This window comes from Lacerta agilis, chromosome 12 (genome assembly GCF_009819535.1).
Source record: "Lacerta agilis isolate rLacAgi1 chromosome 12, rLacAgi1.pri, whole genome shotgun sequence".
NCBI classification, from domain to species: Eukaryota; Metazoa; Chordata; class Lepidosauria; order Squamata; family Lacertidae; genus Lacerta; species Lacerta agilis.
The window spans coordinates 40,233,658-40,247,382 of record NC_046323.1 but is presented as its reverse complement, the minus strand read 5'-3'; the positions used below and the strand labels follow the sequence as shown (position 1 = coordinate 40,247,382).

Below are 13,725 nucleotides of genomic sequence, written 5' to 3'. Positions count from 1 at the left end.
TCAGGAAAAGCCTGGGCAAAAAGAGAGTTCTTTACAAGATGACTGAAGCAACTGATAGTTGACATTTCATGTATGTGAGATAAAAAGCCATTCTGTATTACAGGGGAAACAGCAGAATGTACCTGCTTTTTGTTCACCGCCCTATGATATTCTGCAGTAGAACTTTCAAAATGATCTAAGTGGTCTATACAGGATCAGATCCTCTTTCAAGTAACTTGGTCCAGAGTTGTCCAGGGATTTATATGTTAACAACAAAACTGTGAACCTGACACAGTAGCTGATAAGCAGTAGCTGATCACGCAGATGCTCCACACAGCAAACCCAGCTGCTGCCCCTCTCCTGAAGAAGGTCCTCCATCAGAGCAATCAAGACCGATTTTGTCCCCAAACCAGGCCTGAACATATGCTGAAGTGAATCGACATAATCAGTTTCCTTCAAGAGTTTCTGCAGCTGGACTTGCTACTACCTGCCGAAGCACCTTACCCAGAAAAGGAGCATTTGTTACTGTGGCAACACACACACACACACACCCCACTCCTGGACCCACCTACCCAACTCAGCTAGCTTAAATAAAGTCATGATGCGCAGGGGTCGAGAGAGCATGTTGTACAAGAACATTTGGTCTACCATTAAACTGATCCCACAAGACCAGGCAAGAAGTTGTGAATCTGTTATAATGGGAGCATTCAACTCAACAAGAAGACAAGATCAAGCTGGCAAACAGCTGAATTCAAATCTCATTGAAAGCTATACATTAAAAAAAAAAATCCAACAGATTTACACAGAACAGATGAAGCTGAATCATATTGTGTTGGACTACCGGTCCACCTCAAGCCCAATATTGTCCATACTGCCTAGTAGCAGCTCTCTTAAGGCTACTGCTGCAGATAATTGAACAAGGGACACTGGGATTTGAACCTGGGAACCTTGCAAACGCAAAGCATGCACCCTATTACTGAGGTATAGCTACTCCACACATTTGGATCATCATTAGTAAAAAGCAGCATTTTTATATTGAGTTACCATCTTGCATAGCCAATGCTACAAATTTAATGAATCAATGAGGAACCCGATACTGGGAAAGGTGTTGCATCTACCTTGGTCATGGATAGTGGTGGGAGAAAGGCTTCACTTGCTTCAGGGTCCCAACCCTCTCTGGAATTTTGTGCCCTCCCTGTACAGTTTGAGACCCACTGGTTTTAAGATAAACAGCACTGGGACCTGCAGAAACTACAGTGGTACCTCGACTTACAAATTACTCGACATACGAATTTTTCGACTTACGAATGAAAAAAGTGTCCGCACGCCTACAAATTTTTCGACATCCGAAGGACATCCGTTGGCGGTTTTAGATTGGGTTTACTCGACTTACGAATTTTAGATGCGGTTTACTCGACTTACGAATTTTTCGTTTCCAATGCATTCCTATGGGAAAATCGCTTTTTTCGACTTACAAATTTTTAGACCTACGAATGTGCATTCGGAATGGATTAAATTCGTAAGTCGAGGTGCCACTGTATTTCAATTGAGCATGAACTCTATGGAACTGCTATCTTCAACGCTGCCACAATAGTATTTATTTCTGACACTTTTGTACGATGCCAACAAACATCAGCACCTCTCAGTTGTCCTTTCCACATTGCCTTTTTAAGAAGCACGCTGTCTGTATTAGGAAGAATGAGAGAAAGCAGTGCTCTGGAATTACAGTACAGGGGAGCCAACTTGCACAGCTCAGAGATGCACCATGCACTTACGGGGGAAACACATAAAATACAAAAGCACAAACCAACAACTCTTTAAAAAAAAAGTTTGTCAGAAAGTGTAGACACCAAGTCCACTGCTACTCTATCCAAAACTATTAAGGGGCTTTACAGATAATTTGCTTTCCTAGATCTCCTGGGCTTCTACTCTCCTCTTCCACTATTTCCTTCTTTATTTCCATCTTCCCATAGAAGTAAGAAGTGCAGAGTTAGAAGGGACCCTGAGGGTCATCTAGTCCAACCCCAACATCAAGACTACAAACAACTTTTATCCAGAAAAATGGTGAAGATTTCTTGGGAGTGCTGTTCATTATGAACCAAGGCAACTCCGAAAACTTTCACCAGATTCTGGGAAAAGTTATTGTGAGGTTGTTTTTTTAAAAAAGTTTCTGGGAACATTGCTTCCAGGCTTAAGAGACTTTGATAAGCTGGTAACAATCTGATAAGCTTACAGGCTTAGAGACTCTGGTAAACTGAAGAAAGGATGTTGGCTACTTAAATACAATCATCGTCACCATCTCCCCTGTGCTCCTTCAAGATACCTTTTTGTAAAAATAAATAAAAACCAAAATGAAGCCAGGACTACTAGAACAGGAGGAAGTGGCAGCCTTGGCTCCGGTTCAGCTCATGTCTGCTGGATGGGTGCCTACTGCAAATGACTGCAGTCTAAAAACATGTGTAATGAACCTGCAATAACTGGACTCAGGTCAAATGTCATTAGGTGGCACCCTTGTGGGCAAATATAATGATAGTTGACTGGTACGTGTTGGTAGAGTGCCACTACCACACACCCCTCCTCCTCCTCCTCCATTGGAGCTGTGGCTAGTCCAGAGTAAATATATAGGAGAGGCTCCGCGCCTTCATGCAGAGGGCCCACAGCATGAAAAGGAGGTCACCAGAGGGTCCCACGTCAAGCTCTCCCCCCCCCGCAAACCCCCCAATGCAGCTGGCCCTGATCTGACTGCAAGAAAATACTGGTAGAAGTTGTTTCTACATTATTTCAGAAGCAAAGAAGAGCCCCACTGGATCTGACCAAAGGTCCATCCAATCTGGACCTCATGTCTCAGAAGTCTGGCAATTGCCTTCTTCCCATCCCGTTACCATCAGGAGAATGTAACAAATGGACTGCTGGGCATTGCGTCCCAGGTTTGAAAAGGATGCAGTAAAGATCCCAGGGCATGGGAGAGTCCATGGCTGTGGGTAGTGTTATAGGAATTCTAAGGTCCCAAATATAGAATAAATGTTGGTAATTGCACAAGGTAAACACACATACATAAGTATATAAACCACGTCTAAAATAGTACAGGAGCCGGGCCGTCTCAAAGGGATCGGCCACCGTGGCGCAACGATCCCTCGGCTCCCCCGGTGTGCCGCCTCTCCGCCCGCCTCCCTCCCACCTGGCCACCCCTCTTATCAAATGCTAATGTTTTGTGTAAACTGTGTCTGGAACTATGTGAATCTTGCTAAACCCTCAGGAATATCACACCTTGGCCTGCCTGAGCCACAGAAACCCCACCTTATGTGTGATGTCATTTCTGACTGTTTGTAGATGGAATGTCCTCCTTCTCCCTGCCAAAATGCAAACCCTTAATAGAGACGTTTCTTCTTGGTTCTGGGTCTCTCTTGCCTCCCTGCTAGGAGGGGAGGGAACTCTGTTGCAACAGAAAAATAAAGATCTGCATTGCTTTCACTGCATCCTGCCTCCATTCATTCATCTCTGACCGATCATGGACTGAGGGAACTCAGCCCCTTGGGGAGTTGGGCAGCAAAAGCCAACCACCCCTTTTTTTACTATATCAGTTGAAATGCAGTTCCTGTGCTACCAAGGTAGGAGTGAAGCTGGAACTTGTGTCAGCAGAGTCAAGCAAACTTACAAGCCAGGAAGGAAACTTCCCTTTTCCTAACAGCAATGACAGAGCCATCTAAAGCCACAAAAGGAAATGTTGGTCTCAAATCAACAGCCTTACCAGCCAGACTCAAGAACCTTCCCTTCTGGGGGTGCCAAGGCAGCATGCCTGCTGAAGGATTTGAGGGCTGAACTGGGACCCAGGGTCACTGCTAGGCAGCATCAGATGCCCAACCAGATGATCTAGTAGACCAATGCAGCTTCTCCTGGTCCTAAGAAGCATCAGCCTTGAGGACCGATTGCTATTCAGTTTCATCAACTTATCCCCGGGCAAAAAAACATCCTGCCAACCTAAGTTCCCATTTCCCAGCCTTCCAAATACTCTGCCTCGGGAACCTGCCTCGAACTACACAGACTACCCTGGGCCCAGTATGTATTATCTGAACAGGGCCTCAAGATCACAAGCTGTGGTTGTGGAAAGCATTGTAAGACAGCAGCCAGAGAAAATGGAACCAGTGGTTTGTGTTTTGAGGATCAAGTTGCATTTGCCAGAAACTGAGAAAAAAAGGCACAGCTTGGAAAACAAGAGTAACCTTCCCCAACACCTGCTTTCAAGTGGCCTTTAAATTACAAAAGGAAATCACAAAGGAAATGACCAGGAACCAAAGTTCTGACATTATTGCTAGGGGCATTTTGTTGTTTTGTCTTTGCCACAATGCATTTGGAACTCTGGAGAAATATTGCTGCTGCTGTTTGGCACAGAGGTTCACCACTGTGCATCATTTTTGAACTTTCAAAGCCCCACTGTTTAGCTCTGTTGTAGCAGCTATTCTACTTTATTTTATTTTTTTGTGGGGGAAATGTTTGAACAGCTCTAATCTTCAGCAGAATGCCTCTTATCAAAATCAGAACATTTTGCAGCCTGAGAGTCACTGATAAAAAAGATTTTTAAAAGGGAAAGGCTCAGAAGCACTTGTAGTTCACTTTGCTGTTTTATCAATTCCTTTTATGGCTCACAATTTTTATTCTAATGTTAACAGAATCTAGGGTATTTTAAGTCGTATGCAGGGGTGGGAGGGAAAAGCCTTGATATCTCTACCCAAAGTACTGAAAGCCGAATAACAGATGACACAGTATCAAAAACCAGGTGGGTTGGAAAAAAAGGGGTATGAAAAGCTTTGGAGAGACAAAACAAACAGCAGTTGAGATCAGAGTACTTCAGACTTTAAGCATCATATAAAAAAGCACAACAAGGCAAGGAGCCATTTTCAAGTACAGTGGTACCTCTAGTTACAAACTTAATTCGTTCCAGAGGTCCGTTCTTAACCTGAAACTGTTCTTAACTAGAGGCGTGCTTTCGCTAATGGGGCCTTCTGCTGCCGCTGCGCCGCCGGCACACGATTTCTGTTCTCATCCTGGGGCAAAGTTCTCAACTCGAGGTAACTCTTCCAGGTTAGCGGAGTTTGTAACCTGAAGCGTTTGTAACTCGAGGTACCATTGTATGATATGCTTTATTCAGTGAGGCAACACAGTCCAAAACTGGCTCTGATCCATACAAATCTTGGCATTTTTCCCACTATGGTTTGGAATTATGTCCGAACCCAAGAGCCTTTGCTTAATCATGTATTACTTGGCCATCCAACCCGGATGCTTGCCAAGCTGCAGAGGCACAAAGTAAGAGCAGCTGGAAAATAAAACCATGAGTAGACTAGAAGTAGATGGAGGACAGATGGAAAAAACAAACTTTGGAGGAACAAGCCATGGTTTGTTCGCTCATCTGCAAGCAGAGCAGTCAAGATATTTTGCCAATTGGTGCAAAGGATAAGATGGTGCCCTTCCTCATTCCATCTAAAGATGCTGACTGGACTGGCAGCTGAATCTTCTTTCAACACTGGTGGCAGGATAGCATCCTTCATAGCCAGTTTGGGTGGAATCAGGACAGGCAATTTAGCATACACAGCTCTTTCATCCCGTAGAGGGGAATGATTGAGGGCTTAGGGGGGACAGCCAGAGGGTTGCTGTCACTGCCCCACAGCACCTGCCAACTAAGGAGATTACTTTGCCTGATGGAAGGGTCAACCCTATCTGTGACAACTTGCAATTTGCTGACCAAGTCATGGTTAAACAAACCATGGCTTCACATTATGTGCAGGTAAAGGTAAAGGACCCCTGACAGTTAAGTCCAGTCGCAAACGACTCTGGGGCTGCGGCGCTCATCTTGCTTTACTGGCCAAAGGAGCCAGCGTTTGTCTGCAGACAGTTTTTCCGGGTCATGTGGCCAGCATGACTAAGCCGCTTCTGGCAAACCAGAGCAGCACACAAAAACACCACTTACTGGTACCTTCCCACTGGAGCGGTACCTATTTATCTACTTGCACTTTGATGTGCTTTCGAACTGCTAGCTTGGCAGGAGCAGGGACTGAGCAATGGGAGCTCACCCCGTCATGGGGATTCAAACCGCCGACCTTCCAATTGGCAAGCCCTAGGCTCAGTGGTCTAGACCACAGTGCCACCCGTGTGCAGGTACAGCTATTAATTTATATCAGTTATCAGAGAATAGCCCATGTTAACCCTAGACAATGCAATGTCAAACTCATTTAGTAGAGGGCTAATATCCACCTCAGATTTTTAAAGAGAGAAGCCACTGGCATATACTGTTTGCTGAAAATATCTTGTAGCATCTTGGCTCCAGCTAGAAATCCTTAGTTACACTAGCTCAGGAGCATGGGGAAGCCAAATTGTTTTTCAGAATTACTGTAATAAATGACTCAGCTACCTTGATTACATTTAAGCTGCTTCCTTCCTTCAGCAGGTCTGATATTATTTATTTATTCATCCTTTAATGAGCACCACTGCTGGAAAGAAAGAAAGAAAGAAAGAAAGAAAGAAAGAAAGAAAGAAAGAAAGAAAGAAAGAAAGAAAGAAAGAAAGAAAGACGAGGCTTTATGAATTGCACACTTCCTTGCCATAGGCTTCTGCAACAGATTCCCATAATACAGGAGGTCTCTTTCTACAGTCTCTAAATAACTTTTGGCACTCCACTGGCTGTACATTTAGACAGCTGATTTGCTTGAAAACCAGACTTTTAGATTTAATAGTGTAAACTCAAAACATGCTATTCAGCCAGAAAAAATACATATTTTTTTCACTTACGTGGTTTATAAAGAGACTCTTCCGCTTTTCTCTCACTGTGAAAACACAAAACACATTGTAGGAATGTTATATGAATTTATTTGATTTTAGTTAACTCTCCCAACCACAGAATCTATCATTGGAAAATGAAAAAAACTAAATTCAATGCTAACAAAAAAGGAGTTAGTGAATAATCAAATGCTTGGCATGTGTAAATTAAAACAAGGTGTATTAAAATTCTTCTTTCTAAATTAAATGGTGCTAATGTTATGTTGTACATTGCTTTGAGATGTTTAAACATCAGATGGTTTATAAATGCTTATAAACAAAAAAAAAGCACAGCCCATTTAGTTTGATTGGAACTTTGTTATGAAGGCTAAGAAAGCTTTTGATGTACTTGAATGGCACCTGCCAATTAAATGTGTTTTTAACAATGTGAAAATGTTAATAGACACTGAGATTTACCAGTTAATAAACATCCTTGCAGATCAATTTCAAATATTTCAATATGCTAAAAAGACAAACCAAAAGTTTTTGATACCAAATTAGACACAAGCTGCCTCCAGAACCTCGAACTACTTCGTTCAGGACTACCGGTACTTCACTTCACCATCCCCTTTTCTTCCATCTGCATCCTTGCTGCTGTAGTCCCAAAAAGTGCACTGATGCCAATCCAATGAATGGCTGGTGTAGGACATATAACCAACATTCTAGAGTCCCCAGACCTACAAGAGTTCTACCCCTGCTCCCCACAAAAATTCTTGAACATCTCATATCATCTCATGCTGACCACATGGTGACCTTAGAACAAAATGCAACAATTATCTGTTTTATTTAGGTGCCAGGGACACCTAGCTGAAAAGATGGTGCATGATGAAAAAACCAGCCATTAACAGTGCAACACTCTATGAGTATACTCAGAAGTAAGCCAGCATTCAAAGGGCCAAACTCCCAGGTGTAAGGCTGCAAGCCTCAATGAAACTGAATACAATTAAGTCAAGGTTGAAAAGTTCAGCTGACAAGCTCCTGCAACAACCAACAAAAATTGCATTCTATGGTTTCTTAATTTGCTTTATTTTTAAAGCCAAGTCCCAATTCTAATTTCGGAAAGTGTAGTTTAACTGTTAAGCTTTTTAGTGCCACAGGGTGAAATTAAGCAGCATTAAAATTAAGGGAGAAAAGGCACCTTTTCCATATTATTGTGCTTTTCTGTAGTCTTTTGTGCAGTGTGCAAGAGACAATTTTAGTGGGAGACTTCAAAAGGACAAAAGGCAATATCCTTGAGTTAATAATTACACATCAATTACAACCTCTCGCATTTTGATAGCTTTTAAATAATTTAGTACAGGAATAAAAGCTATGTTTCTTCTAGTTAGGGGAATTGTCTGGTACTGATCTAAGCAAAGGACTACACAAGTTCAAAGAAAAGCTGACTCGGTTTCTCCTCAACTCTTAAAATGAAAAGTGGAATTTTCTTTGGTCTTTTCAAGCTGACAAGTGTATACTGGCAACAAACAAGCACAATCTCACTCAACTGAGGCAAGCTAGCAGGGAGGAGCTAAATCTAAAGCGGTGCATCCACAGAATGTATTCCAAGGTGAACAACATTGCTCTAGGGTAGGGGTTGGGAAGCTCAGGCCTGAGAGCAAAATGCAGGCCTCTCTATGTGGCCCTCGGGACTGTACACAGGCCACACCTCCTGTATTGGCCACAGCCTTAACTGGCCTTGCTCCACCCTGCTTGAATGGTTTTGTTTTGTTTTTAAGGGCACTTAAGGACTCTATGGTGACCCCTTCCACAGTGAGTCCACCTCCTCACCATAATTATCACTGTCACTAACTCCTGCAGTGGCTCTTCTTCATCATCACTGATATGGGCCACTCTAGGCATGCCATTTTGTGGTAGAGGAGGACTGCTTTGTTCTACCACTAAGTGGCATAGCTGAAGTGGCCTGCATGTCAAGGAAACGGTCGTTCTAGCCACACCACTCTGTGGTAGACCCACTTTTGTGAGCTGCACCAAAATGCCTCCAGGTGAGAAGCAGTGGCAGTGGCGGAGGAGGCAGGCAAAGGGGAAGGGGTGGGAGAGGGGTGTATGTACCGTCACCTACTTTTTTTTTTCAAATAAAGCACTTACGATGACGAGGAGCAGGTCCAGGGGGTTACTGCCTATAAGTCCTGTGCCGGGGTATGGGACCTGGACTGTCACCCTGTTATCACCCCATTCCTGTTCAGGGTTCTATTTCACTTTTTTTCCTTTCCCACTACAACTTTAAAACTTATTCCTGGAACCTGCAACCGTGCTCTTCTTCTGACTCTGCTTATCCTTCGGCTTCAAATGAGAGCGTCACATACATCTCAAGCTGTTTTGTGCGCAACTAGCAAATTCAAATGCAACCTGAATTTGTTCCTAACACCAGAGCCTACTTGCCAACTGCTCTTCTCTGGCTTCCACAATGCCACCGGTTTTATTTTGGGAATGGAATTTCACATATTTCTGCAGGCACGGCCTAAATTTAGAAATTCTGAACAGTGTTTCGGGAGCGAGAAGCTGCACGACAATAAAAGATGTTCCAGTTTATTATACAAAGGTGCAGGCTGCAGTCCAGAGGATCAGAAATGGTCTCCTCAGAGCAACAGCACAGAACCCAAATGCCCCTGACAAATGCCAGAAAGCACAATCTAGCATTATATGTTTATTTTATTTGTGTTCCACCTTTTGAAATAAATAAATAAAATCCACAATTAAAAGCACAACAGCTAAGAAATCTAAACACAGCACAACATGATTATAAAAGTGTCCAAAGTTGCAAAACAAAGTCAACATAACAGCAGGAAGCATCAAGCAAACAGCATAATTAGTAAAATTCCAGCGGCAACAATAAAAATCACAACCGCTGTTTATTCAAACCCCAGGCTAATCTGTTTTGACCCAGTGCCTATAATCTGAGAAGGCTGTAGGAAAAGTTGCTTCTTTTTTGTTTTGCCTGAGGCCATCTTTCAACAGCTTTCAGGTACTTGGTATATTTTAGCACTCCCAACTCCCGCAGTACTGGCACTTGGTCAGCCTACATTGGCTTGCAGAGGTCCACACAGAAGACCAGAACCAGCATGCAGCTAGGCATCTGGCTGGCTTTTCACAGCAATTACAGAGTGCTGCAAAGCACAGGTGCCTCCCTGCCACAAGGAAAGCTCTTCTAAGTGAAAGTTGTTCTTAAAGCTACAACAAAATTGGACAAGGACAGTAGAAGGGCTGGGCGATATACAGTCGTACCTCCGTTAACGTAACCCCCTGGTTACGTAAACTTCAGGATGCGTGTGCGGCAAACCTGGAGGTATTTTACCGGGTTTCACTGCGCACACATGCGCAGAAGCAGTCTGCACATGCACAGAAGCGGTCCTCAGGTTGCGGAAACCTCGGGATCCGACCGGACCTCCGGAACGGATCCCGTCCGCAACTGGAGGTACCACCATATTGATATATCATCCAAAACCAGTTTGATGTCCATACTGTGCTGGCGATTTCATAATTTTTGATCCGGCAAGATATCATGAATCATAACGTGTGTGCTTTGCAAAAATCACCATGTGGGGGGGAAACCGTGAAGTCAGCGAATGCCTCTACATAGCTCCACCCTTATTTCAGACATCCTGATCAACTGACATCCAAAAACAAACCTAGGAAGGAATCCACTGCCTAGCAATGCTTAACTCTGCAAGTACAGGAAAACTACACCTTGATTATAAAGGTGTTTTATAACTCAGAAGCTGTTCAAGTGGCTTCCCACACTCTGGGCATTAATGTAAGACTGTGTTAGATTGTAAAGAAAACCAGATTTGGAACAATGGTCTGCAAAATAATCCAGTTTTACCTGTACAGTCACTGGAATGCAATATTCCCTGCTCACAATGGAACAACAAATCGCAAAACTGCAAGACTGCACCAAACGTTCATTTACAAACATTTCTGATGTGAAAACTTAGAACATAAGAAAAGCCTGCTAGAGCCCATCTAGTCCAGTGTTTTTCAACCACTGTTCCGCGGCACACTAGTGTGCCGCGAGATGTTGCCTGGTGTGCCGTGGGAAAAATTGAAAAATTCAAGAGAATTACTTTATATATAGTCAATATAGGCACAGAGTTAAATTTTTTAACATTTTCTAATGGTGGTGTGCCTCGTGATTTTTTTCATGAAACAAGTGTGCCTTTGCCCAAAAAAGGTTGAAAAACACTGATCTAGTCCATCATCCTGTTCTCACAGTGGCCAACCAGATGCCTGTGAGAAGCCTAAAAGAGCAGTCTACCCTTCTGAGGTTTCTAGAAACTGGCATTCAGAATGATATTGCCTGTGAATTTTTTCAGCTTAGCCCAGTATTTTTCTGACCATTCACACTTTTCATTTCTATTTGTATTGGTTATCTCTCAAGTGTTTTGTTGCCAATTCTAGATTTTGTTGCCAATCTTACTTCATTTCACGATCTTAGCCAATGAGGAATCGCATACAGAACATCAGAATAACATGGTACCACAAAGTCAGACTACCTGGTGATACAGAAGGGAGGCCAACATAAGCAAATGCAATGCTGTAAATGGGCACTGGCAAGTGAAAGTGAAAGTGAAAGTACGCTTGTTCCTGTTGCCCCAACTAATCAATATGACATTCTGTGGTTAACCAAACTGTGTAATTTACTTGACGTGGTACCAGGCAATTGTGATCCTTCTTTCATACTCAATTAAGAGCGGGGGACATGTAATGGCCCCTAGTCTGTCTTTAGTGAAACTATCCTGCAGCCAAATCTGATGTTATACTGTGCGTCTTCTGATATGCACCACCCCAGATAAACCACTGAAAGGTGTTGTCATGGTGCAGAAGGGTTTACTGAAATCATTCCCCCATTGGGATTCATCTCTGTTTCAGCAACCACTGAGGGTTACAGAAGTGTTAAAAACGATTTTAAAGATCACACATGGCACACTGAGGGTTGTATTCCATGCTGGTTCAATTCAGGGTAGACCCACTAAATGGCCTTGATTCCAATGGGCCTACACTGTGTAGAACATGGTCGGATACAATCCTGATTTCCCAATGTTCCTCTTGCATTAAGAAAACACTGAACAGAAACAAAACTTCTCTTTTTGAAAACATATCCATATACCTCTGTATCAACCTTCATCAAACTGGTGCCCTCCATAAGTTTTGAACTCCAATCCCTGAGCCTCTGCCAGCATGTAGTCCCTTGGGGGTCCACTGGGTTGGGGGGGCACAGCTTATTTCCCAGAGCCCCAGCACCCCAGCACTGGCTTGTGATATCAGGACATGATATCACGGCAGGGGTACAGAAAACTTAACAGAGGGTTGACTTTTGTTAAGGATTTCTAGCAAACATTTCAGTGACGAAATGATTGCCATTTATTATACCCGACAGCTTCAGAACAAGGGGGAGCTATCATCACTGAGGCCCAGCACTACAGATTGAATAAGCCAACAGTAAATGAATCTCCCTCCACTGATTGCATCAAGGTTCACTCCAAGGCAAATACTGTTAATTTCCAGGTGCTGTAGAAACCCAGACTAATAAATGATGATGTTCTACTCCACTGATCAATGAGTGCAAGGAGAAAGACTGTTTTATTTTTAAAATGTGCAGCCTGCAAGCAAAATGCTATAAATCAAACACCTCAGCTCTGAGGCCTCTCTAACTGAACTAACTTGTTGAAAAATTATTCCTAAAGTTTCCAATAAGTAACTCTTGCCTGTTTTGTAAAATAAGTCATCGTTTACAACATGAGCCTGTGTGGTCCAGTAGAAAATTTGTTGCAAGTAGCTTCAGGTCCTTGCAAAGCAACAGTGCCTTGAGCAAAAGAACTGTCTCTCAGCTTATTTGGTACAAGAGAGGACCAGTCTTTGTAGATGTACTTGGTCCTCACTGACCTAAATAGATGGGTTCACATAAAGCACAACAACTTAAGAACAAAGTGAGACCTCACCCCACAGTCTTTTCAAAAGGAAGATTCGTATCGACTTAATATGTGAGAATTCTATGCTGCAATACGTCAGTTTCAAAACACTTAACTATACAATTGTGTCTGTATAATGAGAAAAGATTAATTGTTGATAAACACAAAGGATTTTTTTTTTTTTGCGGGTTGGTGGTGGAATCTAAATAAATAATCCAGTAGTCTAAACACAACAATTCACTATGAAATACAGTCCTTATTGAGAATCAATAGCTCATAGGCACATAAGTGGTCTTGGAAAAAGGATTATGTGTGTATGGGGCCCTCATTTATCAGATTGCATCAAAAACAGAGAGAGTTCAGATTGTTTTTTATGCCTCAAGAGAAAGCAAGACTATTTCTCTCTCACAGATCATTTTGTTAAAGTCCTAAAAAATGAAAATAAGTCAGTAAGACTCCCATGCTAAACATGTTTAGGATCCTGAACATGTTTAGGACGAAAGACTCGCATGGTTAATTTCCATTTCTGATGCTGCTATTAAAGCAATCCAAGCCAGTGGCTCAGTCTGAATAGCATGTCAGCCGCAAACCACGGCTTTTTAAATAAAATAAATATAACAGCTAATTATCTATCCCAATTGTTATCAGGTATGGTCTTGCAATAGGGCCACATGCATATTATAAACTAAGCATGAAGCGTATGTTATAAAGTGCACATAAATCTTTTGTTGTTTGTATAATAACACTGGTGACCTACCGTCTGTTTGAGATTTGCTGAGGAAGATTGTGCTGGCCCGTGGATGATCTGATGGGTTGAACTCCATGTTCAGATCTTGAAAGAAAAGAGAGATAACATTAAAATAACGCCCCATGTGAGTCCATTTTTAAGTAACTTTGGCCTTGAGACCCTACTCCCACCCACAGCCAATTCTTTTTAAAGAGCTGAGTCTATTCAGATATATTTTCAAGCAGGATTCGTAGATGCAAAAATCAGTTCTACTGCAGCATAAACATGTATTATGCAAATCGT

The 13,725-nt window shown here is 42.6% G+C and overlaps 1 protein-coding gene across 1 annotated transcript in view; it reads right to left on the bottom strand.

Annotated features, from left to right (window-relative positions):
• CCNY (cyclin Y) overlaps positions 1 to 13,725 on the bottom strand; it is a 100,303-nt gene that overhangs the window by 20,012 nt on the left and 66,566 nt on the right. Inside the window, exons 2-3 of the mRNA XM_033165115.1 lie at positions 13,453 to 13,527; positions 6,760 to 6,794 (exon numbers count right to left, since the gene is read on the bottom strand). Coding sequence (XP_033021006.1) covers positions 6,760 to 6,794; positions 13,453 to 13,527 — 110 coding nt within the window. The remainder of the gene's footprint in view (positions 1 to 6,759; positions 6,795 to 13,452; positions 13,528 to 13,725) is intronic.